At 38.6% G+C, this 22444-nt stretch overlaps 1 protein-coding gene and 1 long non-coding RNA gene across 3 annotated transcripts in view; one reads left to right on the forward strand and one right to left on the reverse strand.

Annotated features, from left to right (window-relative positions):
• The first annotated feature begins 1341 nt into the window (after positions 1-1341).
• LOC134803363 (aldo-keto reductase family 1 member B1-like) overlaps positions 1342-22444 on the forward strand; it is a 39431-nt gene continuing 18328 nt past the window's right edge. The window contains exons 1-2 of one of the 2 annotated variants that reach the window (XM_063776165.1): positions 1342-1477; positions 14079-14221. In XM_063776165.1, coding sequence (XP_063632235.1) covers positions 1406-1477; positions 14079-14221 — 215 coding nt within the window. In that variant the 5' untranslated portion in view covers positions 1342-1405. Of the gene's footprint in view, positions 1478-5824; positions 6030-14078; positions 14222-22444 lie in introns of those variants that run through there. The other variant, XM_063776164.1, reaches the window with a different exon arrangement.
• Positions 10228-13654, reverse strand: LOC134803103 (uncharacterized). Its single transcript, XR_010145937.1, has 2 exons — positions 13091-13654; positions 10228-12968 (listed from the first exon to the last, which is right to left on the reverse strand). It is a non-coding gene; the product is annotated as an uncharacterized LOC134803103 (long non-coding RNA).

Raw genomic sequence — 22444 nt, forward strand, 5'->3', positions numbered from 1 at the left:
GGATTTGATGGCCCACGCAGTAAGTGTCATTTATACGTCATAATTTCATATATAGAAGTTTGACGTTTAAAATAACGCTTTCACTGCGTGGGCTATAACCACGCAGTGAAAGCGTTATTTTAAACGTCAAACTTCTATATATGAAATTATGACGTATAAATGACACTTACTGCAGACTATTCTTGGTCTGACTCTAAGTAAGTAAGTGATTGAAACAATTATAGGCAGGAAAACTACAGTAGTGATTTACAATGACATAACAAATTGCTACCTTTATCTTATCGTTACTGGCAAAGTTAGATAAGTATACTGGTTTACATGGTATATGTGCTTAATAGTCAAAACCACTTCAGTATAAGATAAAGATGCTTGCAATTTAAATTACTAGCAATGTTATCTTTGTGACATTATAACGTATTATTTATACTTACTATTTATAGATAATTAGCTTTTCCCCGCGACTTCGTCTGCGTGGAATCAGTAACAGCAGCTGGGGTAAATATAACGCCTGGATAAAGTGTAATCATATATTTTGAGCTTAAGCTTACATCAATTATCATGCAATTATTAACTCTCTCAATTTCGCCCCCTTTTCACCCTCTTTAGGGATGACTTCCGAAATAAAAACTATCCTATGTCCCCGGGACTTAAACTATATCCTATGCCAAATTTAAACTATTTTAAACTAAATCCGTTCAGCGGTTTAAGCGTGAAGAGATAACAGACAGACAGACAGACACACTTTCGCATTTATAATATTACTAGCTTTTGCCCGCGACTTCGTCTGCGTGGAATTAGTGACAGCAGCTAAAGTAGGTATAGCGCCTGGATAATTCTAATAGCAATCATTCAATTCGCGCATTGCTTACTTCAATTATTAGGCAATTCATTAACTCTTTCAATTCCACCCCCCCTTTGCACTCTCCTCAGGAATGATTTCCGGCATAAAAACTATCCTATATCCTTCCCCGGGACTCAAACTATGTCTATACCAAATTTCAACAAAATCGGTTCAGCGGCTTAAGCGTGAAGAGGTAACAGACAGACAGACAGACACACTTTCGCCTTTATAATATCATTAGTATGGATAGTATGGATATGGATTAGTATCTTAGTATATATGGATTGCAACAACGTAGCGCGTAGCACTACGCTTGTACGTGCTTGTACCGTACCCAGCGGAAAATTCAGCGTAGCACGTACCACCTTGATATCCTGGCGCCTCTTTAATTATAATTACGCATCTAACTATGCATCTGTGAATAAGATTAAAAATGTCGTTACATACAAACAGATAAACAACATTATATTTTATATAAACTTAATTGATAACGAGAAACGTGATAAACTGCTGGCTGTTCACTTCTCGCTCCTGTGCCCGGCGAGTCGGACGTGCTGAAAAAAAATGGTCAAGGTTCCGGTCGTTACGTTCAACAATGGGAAAACTATTCCCGCCATCGGTCTTGGGACGTGGAAGGTAAATTAAAATTATTAAAATGTCACTGGACACTATTGGAATAAGTCTACTTTTTTTATTAAATTACCGGTTATTTAATAGAGTCTGTTCGGAAAGAGAAGAATCGAGAAATGTATAGGGCTTCATATGACATGCATCTTAGTTTAATATTTCCTGACTAGTCGCACTTGTTAGTAGTATAGATATTGTGTACACGATGTATATCTTTAATGTACCTATTAGGGGTCATCCATTAATTACGTCACACGAATTTCTAGGTTTTTTTGACCCCTCCCCCCCCCTTGTCACATTTGGTCACATTTGGCAAACCCCTCCCCCCTAGTGTGACGTCACATTTTTTCTACGAAATCGCCAAATCGAATTAAGTAAGTACCTAAGTATTATTAATATTTTATCAAAATATTTTTGACGATATAAATATTAGTAATTTTATAACCCAAAACTGCTTTATAGGAAAGAAAATTAAAAGAATAAAAACGATTATCGTTTTAAAAACTTGTTATTTAAATGTACAGCGAATAAAATAATAAAAAAAAAAATCGGTTACTGATGAAGTTAAAGTGACGTCACAAAATTTGTGTCTCCCCCCTCCCCCATGTCACAATATGTCACATTTTCTTGACCCCCTCCCTCCCCCTAAACGTGTGACGTTATTAATGGATGACCCCTTACCATGTGTGATGAATAAACTATTATCTATCTATCTATCATACATTCCACAACTCTTCTTTTTCCGCACAGACTCTATAACTATACTCGGTCAAGCCATTTCCGTCAGTAGAAAAGAGCGACAAATTTAAAAAATGTAGGCGCGAAGAGTTATCTTTCCATGGAAAATTTGAATTTCGCGCCTTTTACTACTGACAAACTTGATTGACCGCGTATAGTTTTTTTATTACTTTGGAAGGGATTAGATATTATGCTAGTAATGGACTCTACACAAACGTACTAGTTTTCGATACATTGCTGGCTACAGTAGGGTTGCCATACGTCCCGGTACGCCGGGACATGTCCCGGTTTGAAGCACGGTGTCCCGGCGTCCCGGCCGATAAGAAAATTGTCCTGGTTTAAAAATCATAGTTATTTAGTAGGGGGCTGGACTTGGTAAATAATAATATACCTACATTTCTACGTTTCATATGGCCAAAATAAAAAAAATGTTTTATGGTACAGTGAAACCTGGTTAATTGGCACCTGGATAAATGGAAAACCTTAATAATTGCAACGAAAGGTCCGGTCCCGGTCCCTTGAGACCAAAATGCCTCTATAATTGAAAGTTTGGAACCTCTATAATTGCAATTTAGATTTTAGTGCTTTTCGTAATTTTGCCTCTGTAATTGACCACATCGCAACTAAGACCTCTATAATTGACACTATGCTAAAAAAATCCGTTATTTTAGCTCTTCTTATTACCTCTATTATTGAAACGAGACTTATTGATTACCTCTGTAATTGAAATAATGTAGTTGTAGACAGCAGAAACAATATTTTATTAGCAATGATCATTTTATTTTAAATCTTCATCCAGAATTCAATTTATTTATTGGGTATCTAATATCTATCACAGCCAAATAGGTAGGTAGGTGAAATAGTTTTGATTAAATCAAAAACAAAGTATGCTTTTTACATTCCAATAAAACTTTCTTCTACAATTCAAGGGATTTTTTTAAACCCAAATGATTAATAAGAAAATAAAGTAGTAATTAATGTAGTATAAAAGTGCAAGTCATAGACCAGAAACCCAGAAAGTAAGCTTGTAAATCAACTTTCAATGGTTATTTGCACCTCCATAAAAGAAATTTGTCAGAACGCAACCTCTATTAATGAAAACCTCTATAATTGACACAACGAATTGCTTAAATGAAAAACCTGGTTAATTGACAAAAAAATGCCGGTCCCTTGAAATTGCAATTATCCAGGTTTTACTGTACCTACTTTTACCTAATGTCCAATATCAGTTTCTCAGACACACAATAATTAGATGATTATGTAAATTATGTTATTTTATAGCTTTTAAAGTCTGTAATGTAGAGCTCGAATTTCAGGCTCCCGAGGGCCTAAAACCTCATCAATGGAACTTCGGCCCTCCGAGTAACTCTTGTACATATGACACATATTATTGTTGAGTAACACTAGCGCTGCTTTCTTACAGCTCGACTTTCGGCGTCGCTTAATTTATACAAATATAAAAAATTGTTTCAGAAGCTTGGCCTTTTGCCTCGCATGAAAGCTCACCGCGCTGGTTATAAGTACCCTTCGGGCTTTTTAAGTAATGTGGAGATTTCTGACCTTCAGCCTCACTTTTTACCAAAATTTTTGGTTTGGCTTCCAAATCTCCTCTTCTTCAGCTTAGCCTTTGACCTCGCTGCGCCAAGCTCGGCCTGCGGTTTCGCTTTTTAATACAATGGACATTGGTTGGCGTCTATGCTCTAGCTGAGCTTATCCTGAAGCACGGCTTCGACCTCGCATGAAAGCTCGCCTCACTGGAGAACTTCGGATTTTTAGGCCCGGCCCGGCCTTTTTAACACGCTTTCACAATTTTGTCACAAAAAATTTCGCGCTCGCTGCGCTCGCGTTTTTTGCTGGTTGACCCTGAATCCCCTGAATCTACATGGTAGCTTGACTGGTCAATGAATAATCATTTAAACACATGGAAAATTTATCTCCGAAACTACTGTGCTAAAATTTTGAAAAAAAAAAACAAAATAGTTCTTTACCTATCTATGACAGGAAAACCTATTAGAAATGTGCAGTCAAGCGTGAGTCGGACTTAATTATAGACATTTCACTCATGTTTCACATGAAAAAATACATTGTTACAAATTGTGTAATGTACGGAACCCTTGAAACGCGACGCGAGTCCGACTCGCACTTGGCCGGTTTTCTTTAAATGTCCCGGTCTGAGTCCCCACACTTATGGCAACCCTAGGCTACAGTGAAACAAATTCAATCGATTGAACAAATGCCGAAATGTATCCGTAATGGATCCGTAATGGCTGACGATCTGACGATAGTACCATATAATTTTAATTTTTAACAAGCAGAAACGTCTGCTAACGATGCTACTAAGCTTCGAATAAATTTAAAAGTGGAAAAAATACTGTATTGTGTGATCCAGAGGCCGTGAGTTCAAATCTCAAATCATTTTTAAATTTATTCGAAGCTTGATAGTACCATATAGTACAGAGGTTTGTAGAGCCCATAGACCTACCATCCGCTCGCGCAGAGCCCATAATTCATACCGCGTTTTACCACAGATTAATAAATAGTTACTACGTAACAGATACTTCATTCCCAAACAAAAGCAAAAATACCTACGCTATAATAGCCTACAAAACCTTAATAATAATACCTGCTGCTCAGGACAAGAAGAAATGTACCATAAGTACGCGCACAAAGAGTCGAGACTGTGTTGCCCGCCGTCCGAGTCACGTGCCAACGCGTCATCGTAAGAATGCGCTAGGGTTGTAGCTACCCTACCTATGATGATTATTGTAATAAAACGAATGTTGAGAATCAAATATGTTTTAGTTTTAATATAATGATTTATAATTTTTTCACTTCTCGGTATTCTCTGTTATTAAAATTTTATAGTTGAAAATATGTATCCTAAATCGCGTAAATAATTTTAATAAATATCCAGGAGCAAAGCAACGGACAATCAACGGTTTTTAAAAGTTGTAATACGGTGCTACCAGGCCGATTAATTATTACGTCGTCAAAATTATTTAAAAATACTTTTTCTAACCCTTCAATATAATTATTAAACGTTTCAGGTGGGACCTTTAAAAGGATGAATTTTTATTATAGGCCTTTTCCTTTGTTTTTTTTACTTTTTCACCCATCTACTGCACAATAATTACGTGGTTTCGGCATTTCGAAGCATAAGCGCGGGAAACGCGCGGTGCAATGCGGTGCGAGCACTGAGGCGGGCGTTCGGCGGCCCTCTGTCGGTTGTATCGTCGACGATACGCCGAGCGGTAGGCATATAGCGAGTGGCCTTGAGCGTGTGACGGAGGCCTGGTTTTACCAAAATGAACGTCCTCGCGTTTTTTTAATGGACTGGTGTAGCTATTGGACGCTAGATGGCGTTGTGACGCATTAGCAATCATGATCAAATATATTACTAATTAATTTAAGCGTATCCTTATTTTATCTTAAGCATATTATGTTCAGCCATTTTATTCTTAGATACGTTTGGGAGACATTTTTATTACTTAAAATGTAATATAATTAAAAAACCTTAACTATTAAATTAACAGCAATTAACAGTCAAATCACACGTCACCCTGACGTCACCACCGCCACCGGCATTTTGTTACTAAGTTACTATTCTGTCAAAACAAACTAAGTTTCCTGTGAGTTTTCTTTATCTTTTCGCGTCACAAGTTATCTTGCGCTATATTCACTCGTAGAATTTGAGTTCCTCTGTGTTTTGTTATTCTTCAAGACGTTTCTAACTCTATTCACTTCGAGAATGGCTTCAAAAGTGCCTAAAGTAGCCTTTAACAACGGATTTGAAAGTCCAATACTTGGCATCGGTACATGGAAGGTATTGTATGTTTTAAAATATATTATATTGTTATGATGGCTCGTATCATATGTGATAGGATTTTAGAGTTACACCAAGAATAGTCTGCAGTGACTTTGATTCATCAAATAACACTTGCACTGCGTGGGCTATCGAAATCTCTGCAGACTTTTCTTGGTCTAACTCTAGAAGAAAATCTGTTTATTTAATCCTTATTGGTTCCAATTCCAACCGGTTTATTACATAACCTCAAAAAGTTGTTCTTTATTCTAAACAGCATCACATTATTGAGGCTATTGTGATACAATAGTTATTTGTTTTACAAGGGGGCAAAGATGTTGTTTAACCGTTCGTGCTAATATTGATACCCGAGCAAGCGAAAGATTCCAAAATTGAACCACAAGCGCAGCAAGTGGTTCGAAAAATAGAATCTTGAGAATTGCGACGGTTTTAAAGCATGAGGGTTAAACAAAATTTGCCCACAAGTGAAACACAAAATTTTTCACCACACCAACCCGAAGCAAATATTAAATGTAAAATATCAAACAAAATCAAATTCAAATGAATGTTATTAAATATTTATCATCCAAAATCATCATTTAAAAGTCAATTCTACCAGCAAACATAAGAAAACTAAAAATTTGCATTTGATTACTTTCCCTCACATGTGAATTACTGATATTGAAGTGCAAACTAAGCCTTTCCGAGCTGGTGTGGTAAAAATAAAATTGTAAAAGTTTAAACTTCGTGTTCTGTATGAGGGTGTGTGCCAGCTGTCTAGCAACTAATTCCATTATTAAAGTGTGCTCGCTGGCTGCCACAATATTATCTATAAAATCTGTAGAAGTACTTAATGTTGTGTGCTTATCTCTAATCTCCAATACTCGATATATGTACCATTAGAGATAAGTTGGTATAAACACTGCATACTGCATAGATAAAGGCCCGTAATCTGAATTTGCACAGTCATGGTGTCATTGACAAGCAGTCTGGCCTTGTCGGTTCTTATGGTTATGATTATGTTTGTATTTCCATTTATTTGTACCCACCCCATGTGACTGCTGCCATACATTTTGTTCGGAAACATGGACCATTTTTTTTTTAATTTATTTAGGTAAACAAACAGACACTACAAGAAAGGCTTAAATATAAAGTATTTTTAACACTATATACAGTATGTGTGACCAACACCGTTCACCACTTATTACAATTAGGTACTTTGATTATTCGGAGCTTATACCTCTGGAGCTTAAGGCTCCGGAAGGCATTGACAAGGTAAAATGGGAATGATTTATTTGAAAACACTTATGGACAAAAGGCAATACACCATATTCCTTATTGCACAATATATAATTAATTCAATTATACCATATAATATGACACATTAAGAACACTTGAAGAGGTGGTGATCCGGTTGTCGCGGGCTCAAATCCTGGCTCGTACCAAGGAATTTTTCGGAACTTCTGTACGAAATATCATTTGATATTTATCACTAGCTTTTCGGCGAAGGAAAAAATCGTGAGGAAACCTGCATACATCTGTGAAGAAATTCAAAGGTGTATGGGAAGTCCCCAATCCGCATTGGGCTAGCGTGGGGACTATAGCCCAACCCCTCTCGCGCATGAGAGGCCTGTGCCCAGCAGTGGGACGTATCTAGGCTGAAATTATTATAAATTATAAGAACACTTCATGTGACATAGGCGTCTTAATCACATTATTAGTGACTTACATAATATGCGGGTTATCAACGTGACTTATTAGCCATGGTATGTATGGTGTCTTGACCTCCTGGCAATTATCATAATTGTGTTACGTATTAAAAACAAAACATCGGAATAATTATTTATATGATAATATGAATTATAAGTATTATGATGTAACCAAATAATTATTTCATAAACATAATTGTTTTTGGTCCGGGAATGATTTCGTGTATCTTGACTTTGTTTACTGTAAAATAATTACCAAACTATTAATTAAAAATAAGTAGTAAGCTCGAAATGTGCTTAGAAATATTAAAATAGTATCTGTTGTTCCAGTTTTTAGGGTTCCGTACCCAAAGGGTAAAAACGGGACCCTATTACTAAGACTCCACTGTCCGTCTGTCTTTCACCAGGCTGTATCTCATGAACCGTGATAAATATTTGGAATTTTCACAGATGAGCGTTTCTTTTATTCTTTGCCATTTTGTATATTGTGACCTTTTTTGCCACTTTTGCGTTATTTCTAGTGAGTTAAAGTTTACAATGTCAACATAAACGTCATATTTGCTTAAAAATACCTACACAATGCTGTCAAAGTCGATGCAGAGTTAACTTAGGCGAACTATTTCATTTATGTTCATAGTTTTTAGGGTTCCGTACCCAAAGGGTAAAACGGGACCCTATTACTAAGACTTCGCTGTCCGTCCGTCCGTCCGTCCGTCCGTCTGTGATAGCTAGACAGTTGAAATTTTCACAGATGATGTATTTCTGTTGCCGCTATAACAACAAATGGAGTGACGTCACGGACGGTAACACACACTGTCACACTCGCGGTACTTTATTTGATTAAAATAGTAATAGTGATATTTACTTGCATCCGCAGCCACCGGTGTGTGAATCTGTGTTGTCCTTAGCTGTGTGAGTGTGCGCGATCCGCGCGCGCTTGTGATAGTGCGATAAAATAGATAGCGGCTGTTTACTGTGTAACAATAAGTGACTTTTTGCGTGTGGTGGGTAGGTACTGATTAGGAAAATACAACAGTAATTAACTTTGAAACTTTATCTCTTTTTTTTAATAAATACAATTTGGTACTACGACGGCATACACTTAGAAACTTTTAATAACACCACCGCAATCCAAACATTACATTTTATATAAATTATATAAACACTGCGTTAAGCGCCATCTAGTAGCTCCCGTAGGAACTTCTCAGTTCTAATCCATAGCGAGCAAAATGGTTGTCTGCGCTGCGGCTTGTGGTAAACCCCTTGGTGCGACAGGTGTCGCTAAGTGCGGCTGCGGCCAATCTTACCATAAAGCTTGTGTAGGCATGGGACAAAATGCGCGTGTCGCGAGTACATGGGCGTGCCCGGCGTGCAAAGCCACGACCCCTCGGCGTGACAACTCCGACAATACGCCGGTGAAGCCGAGTGGGGCCGGCGAGGAGGATGCGTCGTTGGATCAGCAGCCCGACGTCGCTGAGCAGCTGCGCTTGCTTCGTGCGGACTTCGGCTCTGTGCGCGACGAAGTTGCGGGCCTGCGCCAAGAGGTGGCGCGCTTTAATGATCTCCTTGGTGGTCTCACTGGCCGTCTGGATGTCCTGGAGGAAAAGGTTAGGCGCCTGGAGGAGCGGCCCGTGGAGCCCGTCGACGGTGAGCCAGAAGACAGATCGCCGTCAGGAGCAACGGTGGAGCTGCAGCAGACAGTTGCGCGCCTTCAGCTGGAGCTGAATGACCGCGACCAGGACGCGTTGCTCTCGGACCTCGACATTGGCCACGTTCCGGAGACGAAGGGCGAGAACGTTGTCCACACGATCACCGTCCTCGCGGCCAAGTTAGGTGTCCCCTTGGAGCAGCGTGACATCGTGTTCGCCGAGCGAGTCGGTGCGGTGGACCGGGGCGGGGAAGGGGCCGACAGTGAGGCCGGCGGCCGGCCGCGTCGCGTCGTCGTTAGGCTGGCGCGGCGACAGTTGCGGGACGAACTGCTGCAGGCCGCCCGGGTACGGCGAAACTTCACCTTTTCAGTTGACAACCTGCCGGGCCCCCCGCGTCGGGTCTTTGTCAACGAGCGACTCACACGCACGAACCGCCTGTTGTTTCACAAACTTCGTGAGTTGTGTAGGCAACACCAGTGGAGGTTCTCGTGGACAAGGCGAGGAAGAATCTATGCCCGAGAAGGAGAAGGAAAGTCGGCTTTTCCGATTCGCTCAGAAGCTGACTTAGCGCGTGTTTTTGGAGCCAGCTCCGTTTGAGGTCCGGGCGGCCGTGTGTAGTTTAGCTTTTATTAGTTTAATGTTTTCTTGTTTCGTATCTCCACTGTGGCACACCAATGCATGTTTAGTCATCTCAGATAATTATTGTTGGTATATGAATATGATACATAAGTCGTTTATAATTTGCAGCATATGTTATCGATGTCAGTCTGGTACTGTTATTATTAGGTCTGTCAGCGTGGTGTCAACTGTCGGGTGGTCTGGTACATACATCTGTTGTTATAGTAAATAAAACACTTAGAATTGGTTTGTACAATGCGGGTTCTCTTGGCACAAATCATGACAATTTCATAGCGGCTGCTACTCGACAAGATGTTGATGTGCTGGCGATTAACGAATCATGGTTAAGGGCGGGCGAAGAAGGGCGGGCACCGACACTTCCTGGATACAGCTTCCGGCATATTCCTAGGCCGCAGGGCGACCGGTCCCGTGGTGGGGGCGTAGGATTTTATATTAAGCGTCATCTCAGGGCTCGGACCTGGCCTCATCCAGTTGACCCGCTGCATAAGCTGGTGGAGCAGATGTGGATCACTTTTGCTCTCAACGGAAGGAAGCTAGCAATTGGTACGGCATACCGTCCACCTTGGATGGATCTCCAACTGTTTTTAGATGCTGTAAGTGATTCAATTAGTTCAATGCGTAGCTACGACAACTTAGTTTTACTAGGTGATTTTAATATAAATTTATTGAATGGCACCGACACAAAAACTACTCAATTTAATAATTTTATAACTTGCTTTGGTTTAACACAATTAGTGTCGCAGCCAACACATTTCACTGACACCAGCCAGACGCTGATCGATGTTGTCTGTACGGACATGCAGGCCAATACTACAGCAATTGATCATGTGGGCTCCCTGTATGGTCATTGCCTTGTTGTCTGTAATTTCAATGTTAAGCGTGAGAAACACAAGCCTTACCGCGTTACCTATAGGCCTCTTAAAAACATCTGCGAAAAAAATCTAGATGTGGACTTGCAGAGCGTGAGGTGGGACTTGATAACAAACCTTGGAAATGTCAATGACATGGTAACAGCCTTTAATCAACAAGTTCTTAATCTATTTGATTTGCATGCTCCTCTTAAGACATCCTTGATTAAAGCTCAATCATACCCCTGGATTACGGACACCGTCAAATTGATGATGAGGTTGCGTGACAGTGCTGCGGCAGATTTTCACAAAAGCCAGAGCGAAGTCAAAAAGATATACTACAAAGACCTTAAGTCTATTGTAAATAAAGCTCTGTATTTTGAAAAGGTAGCATATTTCAAACATAGTATTAATAATAAAATTAATGAACCCAAAACTTTATGGAAAAATTTAAAAAATACAGTGTTGCCTAAAAAGAATAATGAATTACCTAATATATTTAATAATCCTGATACCTTGAACAAACAATTTCTAGATCTACCTGGAACTTCAAGTGTCACTATATCACAGCTGACCTATTTTGAATTTCATAAGTTCAATGACTCTGTTTTCCATCTAGATACTGTTAGTTCTTATCAAATAATTAAAGTAATTAAATGTTTAAAATCGAATGCTGAGGGTATTGACGGGATAAATCTAAACATGCTTACTATGACTTTTCCACACACAATTGATTTCATTACGAGCCTAATAAATACCTCCATTCTTACATCCACCTTTCCAGATATCTGGAAGTTAGCAGTCGTGACTCCCTTGCCTAAAGTATCGAACCCATCTGTGCTTTCAGACCTTAGGCCTATAAGTATACTACCTTGTCTGTCCAAAATAATGGAAAAAGTAGTATGCTTACAGCTAACCGCCTACTTAGAAAACAATAATATCCTACCAGATGTCCAATCAGGTTTTCGGAAGGGACGTAGCACTGTGACCGCATTACTCGATGTCTCTGATAACATTTTGGATGCTCAAGACAAAGGAATGTGCACTATTTTAGTCCTCCTCGATTTCTCAAGAGCATTTGATTGTCTGAATATAAATCTGCTTCTTTCCAAATTGAGTTTTTACGGATTTGATCACAAAACTGTAAAGTGGTTTGAAAGCTATTTACATAATCGATCACAAATTGTGAAAGTATGTTGCAGTGACGGATCTTCATTTTTATCCGAAAAAGCTGATATAACAAGAGGAGTTCCACAGGGATCGGTGATCGGCCCACTCCTGTTCATATTATACTCCGCAGATATAGGGTCCCACATCACGCATTGCAAATACCATATATATGCAGACGACATACAAGTGTATATATCATGTAAGCCAGCTGACATTGACAGTGCTATAGAAAAATTAAACCAAGATCTCACCTCAATAGCATCATGGGCCACAGAAAACTGCCTGTTGCTTAATCCAAATAAAACTAAATACCTAGTATTTGGCAGCAGGCAACAACTGGCTGGTGTCAGTATATCAACGGATGTTACGCTAATGAATACACCGGTTGAGAGGGTGTATGAAGCGCGTAATTTAGGTCTCATAATGGATTGTGGACTACGTTATGAGAAGCATGTCTCTGAGGCCATTAGGAGTTGTTTTTACAAGCTTAAAGTTTTATATAAAATTCGGCCATATTTAAGCGAAAACCTCCGCTGTCAACTAGTTGAATCACTTGTCCTATCAAAATTAAACTATGTGGATGTAGTGTTTGGGCCTAGACTTCTTGCAAAGACAAAGAGACTCATTCAGCGTGTTCAAAATGCCTGTGCTCGCTTCTGTTTCAATATTCCGTTGAGAGCTCACGTGACACCATTTCTGAACAGCCATAAGATCCTCAAGATGCAACACCGTCGTAAACTTCATTTGGCTTGTCTGCTCTTTGGTGTGCTTAAATATGGTACTCCGCCTTATCTCTTCAATAAGCTTTCTTGTATTAAGCTCCGCGAACGCCGTAACTGTGGAATTCAATTGTTAATGCCACGCCATGCCACAGCAGCGTTTCGGGGAAGTTTTCGCTATGCCGCGTCGAAAGTCTGGAACAATATACCTCCGCCTTTGAGAAACCTGCAAAGTATTCATAGCTTTAAGTCAAAGATTAAACTGTATTTACTTAATCACCAACGTAGCCAAGAAGCCTACAGACTTGATACCAGCTGCCTGTAGTTTGTAATTTTACTTATGCTTACCTCAAGTGTTTTGTTCCTTTGGCCTGACAAGGGTTCATCATTCCTTTACGCCATACTTAGTAGAGTGCTGTTATGTTAGTATTTCGTACATTTTCGTAAATTCGTCATCCTACAATGCTGTTTTGCTAATAAGCTAATCTTACAAGATTTTTTAACGTAGATTTCATGAACGCTCGATATTGGTTTGGTCTGACATTGCTTTTTAGTTAGTGTAGCCACCGTTGGCGCTAGTAGTATATACAGCTGTAATGCTCAGCCAAGATATGGTCGGACCGGATCGATACAGCGATTTAGAGCACGATGCTTGTTTTTGTATTAATTAATCTTAATTGTAAATAGTCGTTATGTTGTATCTTCTTGCTGTGTAACTTTTTTTCTTATTTAACTAACTGTTTACTGTATGTTATTTCTGTCTTTTTTCTTCTTGTCTGTTACCTTCCGTGATTCTTCTCACTTGATGGTCTCATCGGAAGATCAGCGCTGGAAGCCACCAGCAACATGCTGAGATGGGGCCATTTCGTGGCACTTTAATCTTATTTTGTGTTTTCTTTTATACTATGTACTGTTCCGATTGTTTGTTTGTGCTTACGAATAAATCTATTCTATTCTATTCTATTCTATTCTAAATTTTAAATTAAATTTCTAAAAACAGAATAAAATAAAGATTTAAATGGGGCTCCCATACAACAAACGTGATTTTTGACCAAAGTTAAGCAACGTCGGGCGTGGTCAGTACTTGGATGGGTGACCGTTTTCTTTTTGCATTTTTTTCCGTTTTTTTTTTGCATTATGGTACGGAACCCTTCGTGCGCGAGTCCGACTCGCACTTGCCCGGTTTTTTTGAAAGTTACAAAGTATAGCTTAACATGGGTAACTAAAAACAAAATATATTAGTTCTCCCATAGGTTGAATAGACCTGTACACATTATACACACACATTACACATTGTATTTTGTGTGTACATGAATATAACATATAATAATTTCAGTCCAAGCCCGGCGAGGTGACGCAAGCGGTGAAGGACGCCATCGACATCGGGTACCGGCACATCGACTGCGCGTTCGTGTACGGTAACGAGCCGGAGGTCGGCGCCGCGCTCGCCGCCAAGTTCAAGGACGGAACTGTCAAAAGGTCAGCTTATTTCTTAACCTTTTGACCACCAAAGACGTCAACTAGGGGGAGGGGGGGGCCGGCGAGGTGACGCAAGCGGTGAAGGACGCCATCGACATCGGGTACCGGCACATCGACTGCGCGTTCGTGTACGGGAAGGAGCCGGAGGTCGGCGCCGCGCTCGCCGCCAAGTTCAAGGACGGAACTGTCAAAAGGTCAGCTTATTTCTTTATTATAAGACGTTAACTGACGCGCGCGACAGCCACAGAATAAATAATAGTACCTAATACTAGGTACAGAAGACTCACTCTCTAACAAAACGCGTCTGCTACGATCAGGACAGATATGGCCGCTAGGTGGCGACAGCGCCACGCGCGGCTTATGGCTAGCCACCAACATTGGTGTGGAACGGATGTACTTGTAGCTACCTGTTGCAAAGCGACGAAATCGCGGAGTGAGCCACGCCTGCTACAGCCCAATATCAACCTTCGTGCATTCCAGCAAGGTTAACGATGATGCGCCGCGCACGATACGAGCGGCGGCGTTCAAAGGGATAGCGCGCACCCGAGCTGCATACATCGCCATTGTGAGTAGCTCGGTACTACTTGCAGGGCTAGCGTGTCTTATTTGAAATGTTTGGTATGTTTGTGTTCATGTGTAAAAACTCTGTGACAACTGTGTTCTAGTGCGGTGTCGGCATTTACGGAAACAACAAAGGCGTCGGTCCACTGTTTCTTTTTACCATAGAGAAATATAAGAAAGGAAAGAGTGCTAACCCCTAACATCAGTTTTCTTACCAAAACGCGAGTCATTTTCGTAGTCGACATCTAACGTCAAGTAGCGAATTTATCAGTACTGCTAGTTGACAATAGATGTCGCGACAAAGGAAACTCTAATGCTCAACAATTTTCAGCTAATATTATAACCGGGTTAACCGGAACTCTATTCTCAACTCCTGCTTGTAATATTGTAAATGGTTGAGCAATACATTTTTCATCAGTTGCGACTCACGCGACATCTAGTGTCGAGTAGCAGTACTGATAATTCCGCTACTTGACGCTAGATGTCGACTACGAAAATAATAGCAAAGATTTATGTAACTCCGTACCTATTCTCTTTTATAATAGTCGTTTTGGTACCAAACTGATGTATGGAGTGAGCAGTCTATGCTTATTTGAGCGTTTTCAAAAAAAAATGTACAATTTCATTCATGTCTTCAAAATATTGACTTCATGGGCTCATTTTACTCAGAATCATTTGTACATTCACGCCTCATACATGACAAAATGCGTCCCAAGATTTTGTTTCCAGATCGTCACATTCTTGTATGAATTTTTTTTTATTTGTATAAACGTGACGCACTGGAATTTTTTCATACAAAATTTTTGGGCACATTTTTTCATGTATGAGGCGTGAATGTACAAATGATTCTGAGTAAAATGAGCCCAAGAAGTCAATATTTTGAAGGTATGAATGATGTGTACATTTTTTTTGAAAACGCTCATTGTGTCGCTTAGCTTCAAACTCGGGTAAATCCATTCGACTCTCAGCAAATATCTACCCTATTACCTTTTCTTAATACCATAATCGCATAATCTGACAGATGGATTGACCCGAGTTCGAAGTTAAGCTACTCCATTTATATCTCTACGGCTACGATGCATGACAAGCATGTCATATAAAACATCGTACTCAAAAAATTATATTTAATTAATATTATTCCAAAAATTAAATTGAGTTAGTTTGCAGCTGTCACATACTAATTTTTAAGAAGCACGTCGTTCGCCAGTTGTGCCGGGGACAGCGACATCTAGCGGACGATTTGTACAATATCAAACTATTTTTGAAGTTAAAACTTCTTTAGCGGCGCTGTGCACTTTTTGTGATGGGGAAAAGATGTTAAACTCGAGACAGGTCACGTGTCCGTAAGACGTGACGTCACGTGTGACGGACACTGTTACAATGAGTTTTTCTTTATTGATTTAAATGCCATCTAGTGAGTTTCCCTCAAACTGGTACGAATATAACTCTAGTACTCACAGTGATGTGCTTAGGGGCTTCAAGTAATGCGACGAAATAACGCTAGATGGCGTTAACCTCAATTATACATAGTGCTGCAGACATTCATTGAGTTTTCACTTCTGCCGGCACTCCCGGAGTGCAACCCGTTGTTTTTTTCTTTAAGGGTTATGCAAAATAGACCCCTGTATACACTGGGCCAGCGTGGGCCAGTGTGGGTGACGCATTTATGCGTTAGAGGGAGCTAGTGATATTGCTATCTCATTCTACCGCATGGCTGCGTCCCTTGGACTGGCTGGCGCTGGCCCAGTGTGTACAGGGGTCTTTAGGTGGTGGAGGTTAGGTGCAAAAGGGACCAATTTCTTTGTCCAATGTGTATTTTCTCTCACATTTTGCTTAATGAGAGAGTGAGACGCAATACACATTGAACAAAGAAACTGGACAAGTGGAATACTATCCTAAGTCACCTAAGGCCCACTTGCACCATCCCACTAACCCAGGGTTAAGCGGTTAAACCGTTAACCCAGTGTCAAATTGTACTGGAAACCATGGTAACTCCGGGTTTAACCGGTTAACCCCGAGTTAGTGTAATGGTGAAAGTGGCCCTAAATGAGTTAATGAACTAGCACGGCAAAATCTATATTAACAACATTAAAGCGGGCATTACATTATACAATTTACAGTGCTCTAGCTGAGTTAGCGCACTAATTTAGTATAATTGGAAATTAAACGAACTTACCTGTAAGTGAAGTTCTATTTCAATTATATTAGCTGCACAAACTTCGAAATGATATATACTTGTAGTAGGCGTATAATCATACAGCCTCTGGCCATGTTAAGTATTCAGAGTAAAAAGTTAAAATTTCTCAACGAGAATTCAAAATTTTGTATCAGATTTCTGAACGCATAGTCGCGCCCCCGCGCGCGCGCCGCTTCTGTCGCCCTCATTTAGTTTAGAGTAACAAGCCAAGACATAATAGGTACTTTCACTGCCAGTGACCCGCTACCTAGGCAGGTTCTCGTCTTATAGGCGCTTGTCGCTACAAAGCGGAAAACGCATATTATCAGCTTCGCTCGTAGCTCGCGCTGGCAGTGAATATGCCAACTGATATGACAGCTTGGCCCGCAATTCAGCAAAGCCAATATTATCTTAAACTTTGACAGGGATTTTTCACTATTAAAATCCCTGGTTGTCTCAGGACAACGCGGGTACTGGGCGGGAGGGATTATCATTTCGAAGTTTGTGCAGCTAATATAATTGAAATAGAACTTCACTTACAGGTAAGTTCGTTTAATTTCCAATTATTATTACGCTGCACAAACTTCTTCAATGATATATACTTGTAGATGTTTAGAGATAAGTATTCAAAGTTTGTTTTGGCTTTGTATTACAATAATGAAATCAATGATTAACAATGATTTATGATTTCATTTTTGAAATAGGTACCTTTTAGTTATCATCAACTATTTTCAATATGTATATTTAGTTAACAACATTATTTAGAGATCTAGTAATCATTATAGATATAGAGATCATTATTTCATCAAACTGCCTGTCATATGATAATTGAAACAAAATTAATTTGTTTCTTATTAAGTAATAGGTATTTCATTAGTACCACCAAGTACCACTTAAAACTCAATTATTATAGGACTATCAAAGAAATCAAATGTTAGCATGAGATGCAATTTTTAACGAATTCAACAACTATAAGCAACTCTTGACAGTGTGTTGCTGCTTACAACCTTTAGTAACACTTATTTTCTCATTAACTAGATAGTAAGGATATATCTTTATTAAGTATTAGAATTAGATGGAACTATGATTATGAAATTGAGCAAAATTATTAGAAGTGTAATGTTTTTCTTCCATCAATATTAACTGCTAAAGGATTTTGCTTTGTCAGCCTGAGCAGCCTTGTCAGGCTGCGCACAATGGGTTAAATGAGTGGTGAGATTAAAAAATATCAACACCACTACTTTTTAAGAGTAGGACTTAGTCCATTTACAAATCGTTTGGGAAGAGATTTTTTCTATGAAATAGACATGGAATTTACTGCTTGAGATGTAGTACGTATATAATTTAGGAGTTAACATGCAATTTGCATGAGGTTTTTGAAGGCAATAAAATGTAATCACTAACAATTTAACAATCTACCATCACGAATATTATCATTCATTTATATATAGCTAACCAATGTTTGGCTTAAGCAACCTTACTCAATTTCAATTTAGTTTTATCCTGAAAAATTTATTTTGAAGGTGGCAAAGGTTACTGTAATTTATAAAGCCATAAAGGTCTTTATCAATAATCAGAATAAAGTTTCATATTTTATCAATTACAGGGTTTGCACGTTGTGTACAATCACAATGGCTAATAAAAGAAATAAAGTAATTTTTTACTTTTTCTGTCTGTACCTAATGAAAGATTTTCATTAGTTGGTGACATTGTTGATAAGTAATTTAAGACTGATTAAGGTATCAGCTCACACTTTAATGTTGAGGTGGGTGTAATCTAAAAAACGTTCTTCCTAAAATGTTCAATTGTATCAGTTGAGGAGAGCCTATTCCCCAATAAAAACCCAAGAACAGATTTACAGAAAATTACACTTCTATACCTAGCATAAGTAATGCTATTAAAACGGCAAGCACTTCTGGAACAGATACCATAAAATAATTAATGTAATTATTTTCACAAAACATACACCAGTATTTCAAGTGTTGAGGCATCATGCTGCTTGACGGTGTTGGGCGCAAGGGATTGCACCATACTGTTGGCCTGACCAATCAGAAGTTCCTCCTGTCTCCTGGTCCTCTTCCCTGCTCGTTCAGAGATGGCTGAACCCCAGTGCACTCCCCGGATAACACTGGGGTAACCAGAATAAGTCGCTGTTGAAACTTGAAACTGGTTAATAGAAAGTTTATTTAATTGAGAGCTGGGGCTCTAATCTTTACAATTATATGTAACATATACTCATAAATATTTTGTAAAACTGAGTAGTTTCAGTGACCGTGCCTTCTGGTTTTCCTATAACTTTAATACCTTAGATTTCATTTCAAATGAAAGGAAAGCATAGATAAAATATTTTTTATATTCATGAAAATGTGAAAGCATCTACTTATGTAGAAAAAACATCTGGGTTACTTCACCAGGCTATATGTATAGCGTTCACATATTTCATCTGAACGGCTACCAATAACTCGGTAGGTATATGAAGTTCCAAAATGTTGCAAGACATTTCAAATTTAATTTGTATTAAAACTCTAAAATCCCAAGTTATCACTTAATCAGCTTATAACATTTATAGCACAAATATATAATTTAAGTAGAATATTGTAATGTCTTTTTTCGCACCACTGCAAAATGTTCCTAGACATCAAAAATACAGGATTTAATTTCAACTATTCGGTATATAAATAATTGCGATAGCTGTGTTGTCTTCTCTCAGAAGCATCCCATAATCTGGTAAACCGGAAAGAAAGTCTTTAAACATAAAAGACATAAGCTGAACAAATTTAATGTAATATATATTCTTTTTGACTCCTTCCATAATCCAACAGCTAACTCATTTCTAATCGGCCGCCCCAGCGTGTCAATAAACTGTTACTGTAAGTAAGTAAATATCTGCAGAAAGTATATTTATAAATCTTTATTTTAATGAGCCACCAAAAAATGTCACACTAGGTTTCCTTAAAATATATTGAATTTAGTATAAGTATGTATTTTTGTCTTTTCAGCTCTTTAACCCTTAAAGCTTTTGTGTAAACATACACATAGCCATATTCATTAGCCAAACTTATACTATAACTATACAAACAACCAATTTGTATTAGCAATGTACCACTTTATAAAGGGCTTTATCTTTTGATTAACGTAAAGAAATAAATATATATAGTAGCCAGCTTTCTGAGGTACTAAGGATCTAGTTCTATTTGATTATAACTCCACATAGGTAATGGTACCAAGACTATAATTAAGTGTATCCCGTATAAGTACCTACATAGTATAACATTTGTTATAAGGAGTATCAACAATAGATATATCTATCATCTAAACAGTGTGTGTGTATATGATCTTAAACACTTCATGAAAGGTCTGGCACATATATCTAGCTAGAGAGATATCTAGTTTAATAGTCTAGGTATGTTAGGACTAAAAACTGAAATCTCATCTTTCCACATGAAACAGATATGTTTTTTACATTCAAGAAATCAAGTAAAAACATCTTGGTGCTAGTGCTCAATGCTCATTTAACAATTTTGTGTTCTTAGTTTCTGGCAATTCTAATATCTTGTTAACTTAAAACCGCTCAGTTGCACTACCTAAATGTGCTTATGTTAATATATGGATCTTGCCTTGCTGTACATATAAAGTAAACATTATTTTATAAGGTCATCATAGGCATATATTTGTACATACAGTATATACCACAGTCACATATTTTTCTAGTATTCGACTATCAATTTCACAGAAGTGATCATATTTCGGAATACTTGTAGGTGTTGGCACAGATAAAAAAGGAACTTTGTATGAGATAGCCCGGACAAAATCCTTGTATGTGAAAAAAGTAAACCACAGCTTTTAAGAATTTGTTCTAAATAAACACAGGCTGTTGTGGTGGCGCTGTGTGCGACCACATTGTGAATGCAGAGAGGAAAGTCTTGCTCCGCTTCCTCTTCCTTGCTTTTGACCAGGGGTTTTTGTAAATTATTATGTTTAATAAATACTTTTTTGTATGAAACAAATACAACAGCAAATCATACGTTAGAAAATATGATTGGTAGTTGAGCCTTTGAAGTTTAAAGTGCCAGGCTTACGGGCTGGGCTGCTGGAGATTAAAGTGTTTCTGCTAGATTTTCCTAAAACATCACTTGTCAACAGCATGTTTAAAAGATTTAATAAACCTCTTATGCCATATTTATTATTCAGTATTTAATTTCAAAAAATGAACAGAATCACTTAAAAGTGACAATACCTTCTTATAGCTGGTACAGTACACAATTTTTGAGAGCTAAATCATCACAGTTAGAGAACAGGAAACTTTATTTTGTATCATTTCAATACTTAGCCTCGTTCCCCACTGGCAAGAATCTCGCCAGCTGCAGCTTAAGTCTCTGGACATCTTCGGAGGACCAATAATTTGTTACAGCGTAGAGTAGTCTTTTGTAATCTTGTCTGGGTCATACTTCTTTTATAATGTTCTTAATTATTTATCTGTAATCAAACAACAACACTATCCTATAAGGATTTTTCCTATAATATCCAAAATTCTGGTGCCTCCCTCCGACAATGTCAAGGTTTGCTCGCTTAATTCTTCGCTTGCTGACATTAGAATAAGTACCTACTTAATTTCACCTACTTGAAGATGAGTATATATCAAGAGACGGCCTAATCCGGCATACCACATGATTAACTCATTTGGTTAAGAGCTGTGTCTAGTCGAGCACGCCACAAAACCCAGTAGGTAAGTTTATCTAGCAAGACTTGTAGGTGGCTTATAATGCACCCTATTATCAGGTAGGACATGAGCAATGTCTCAGTGCTGCTGGCAAGGAATATGTGACAATATCCCCTGGCTGCTGGCAGTGAACGCACCTAGTGTAGTACGCCAAGGTTGCCAAGTGCGAATATCAAACAGAGATGTCTAGATTAACACTCCAAAATGATTAGCACAGCCATTTTTTGCAGTTAGAAACAGAATAGCACTCCAGAATGCATATGCACATCATAACCAAGTACAGTCAGCAACCAGTTGGCTAGTTATAACACTCCAACGCACAGCACTAACACAAGATAGAAATAACATAATCATATTTGTTACCTGATTATAATTAATGTTCCTTTTCGGAATATTATGTGTATTAAATAATTAACCGAATGCTGGCACTATTGGAGAGCGAGGCTTACATCTGGATACCGAGCGATATCTACTTCTCGAGTGGAAATAGGGATCTCTGGTGGAGATAGGGATCTAGATGATGCAGAATTACAGACCTAGAATAGGTTCAACACCACGATCCATCGATCGGTATGTAACGCGTCTTTATCAACGAAAGGACGCCGCATTTAGATTTGAACGCGTATGCTCTTGAATCTTCTCCAATCTTCTTATTTTTTCTTCTATTCCGCAATATATCTTTACATATTTCGTCCTTTATTTTAATAAAAACACTTTTTTATTTTAATAGGACGTAATGGCCGCGGCTGATGAAAAACGTCAATGA

This window comes from Cydia splendana, chromosome 26, assembly GCF_910591565.1.
Source record: "Cydia splendana chromosome 26, ilCydSple1.2, whole genome shotgun sequence".
In the NCBI taxonomy this organism is placed as follows: domain Eukaryota; kingdom Metazoa; phylum Arthropoda; class Insecta; order Lepidoptera; family Tortricidae; genus Cydia; species Cydia splendana.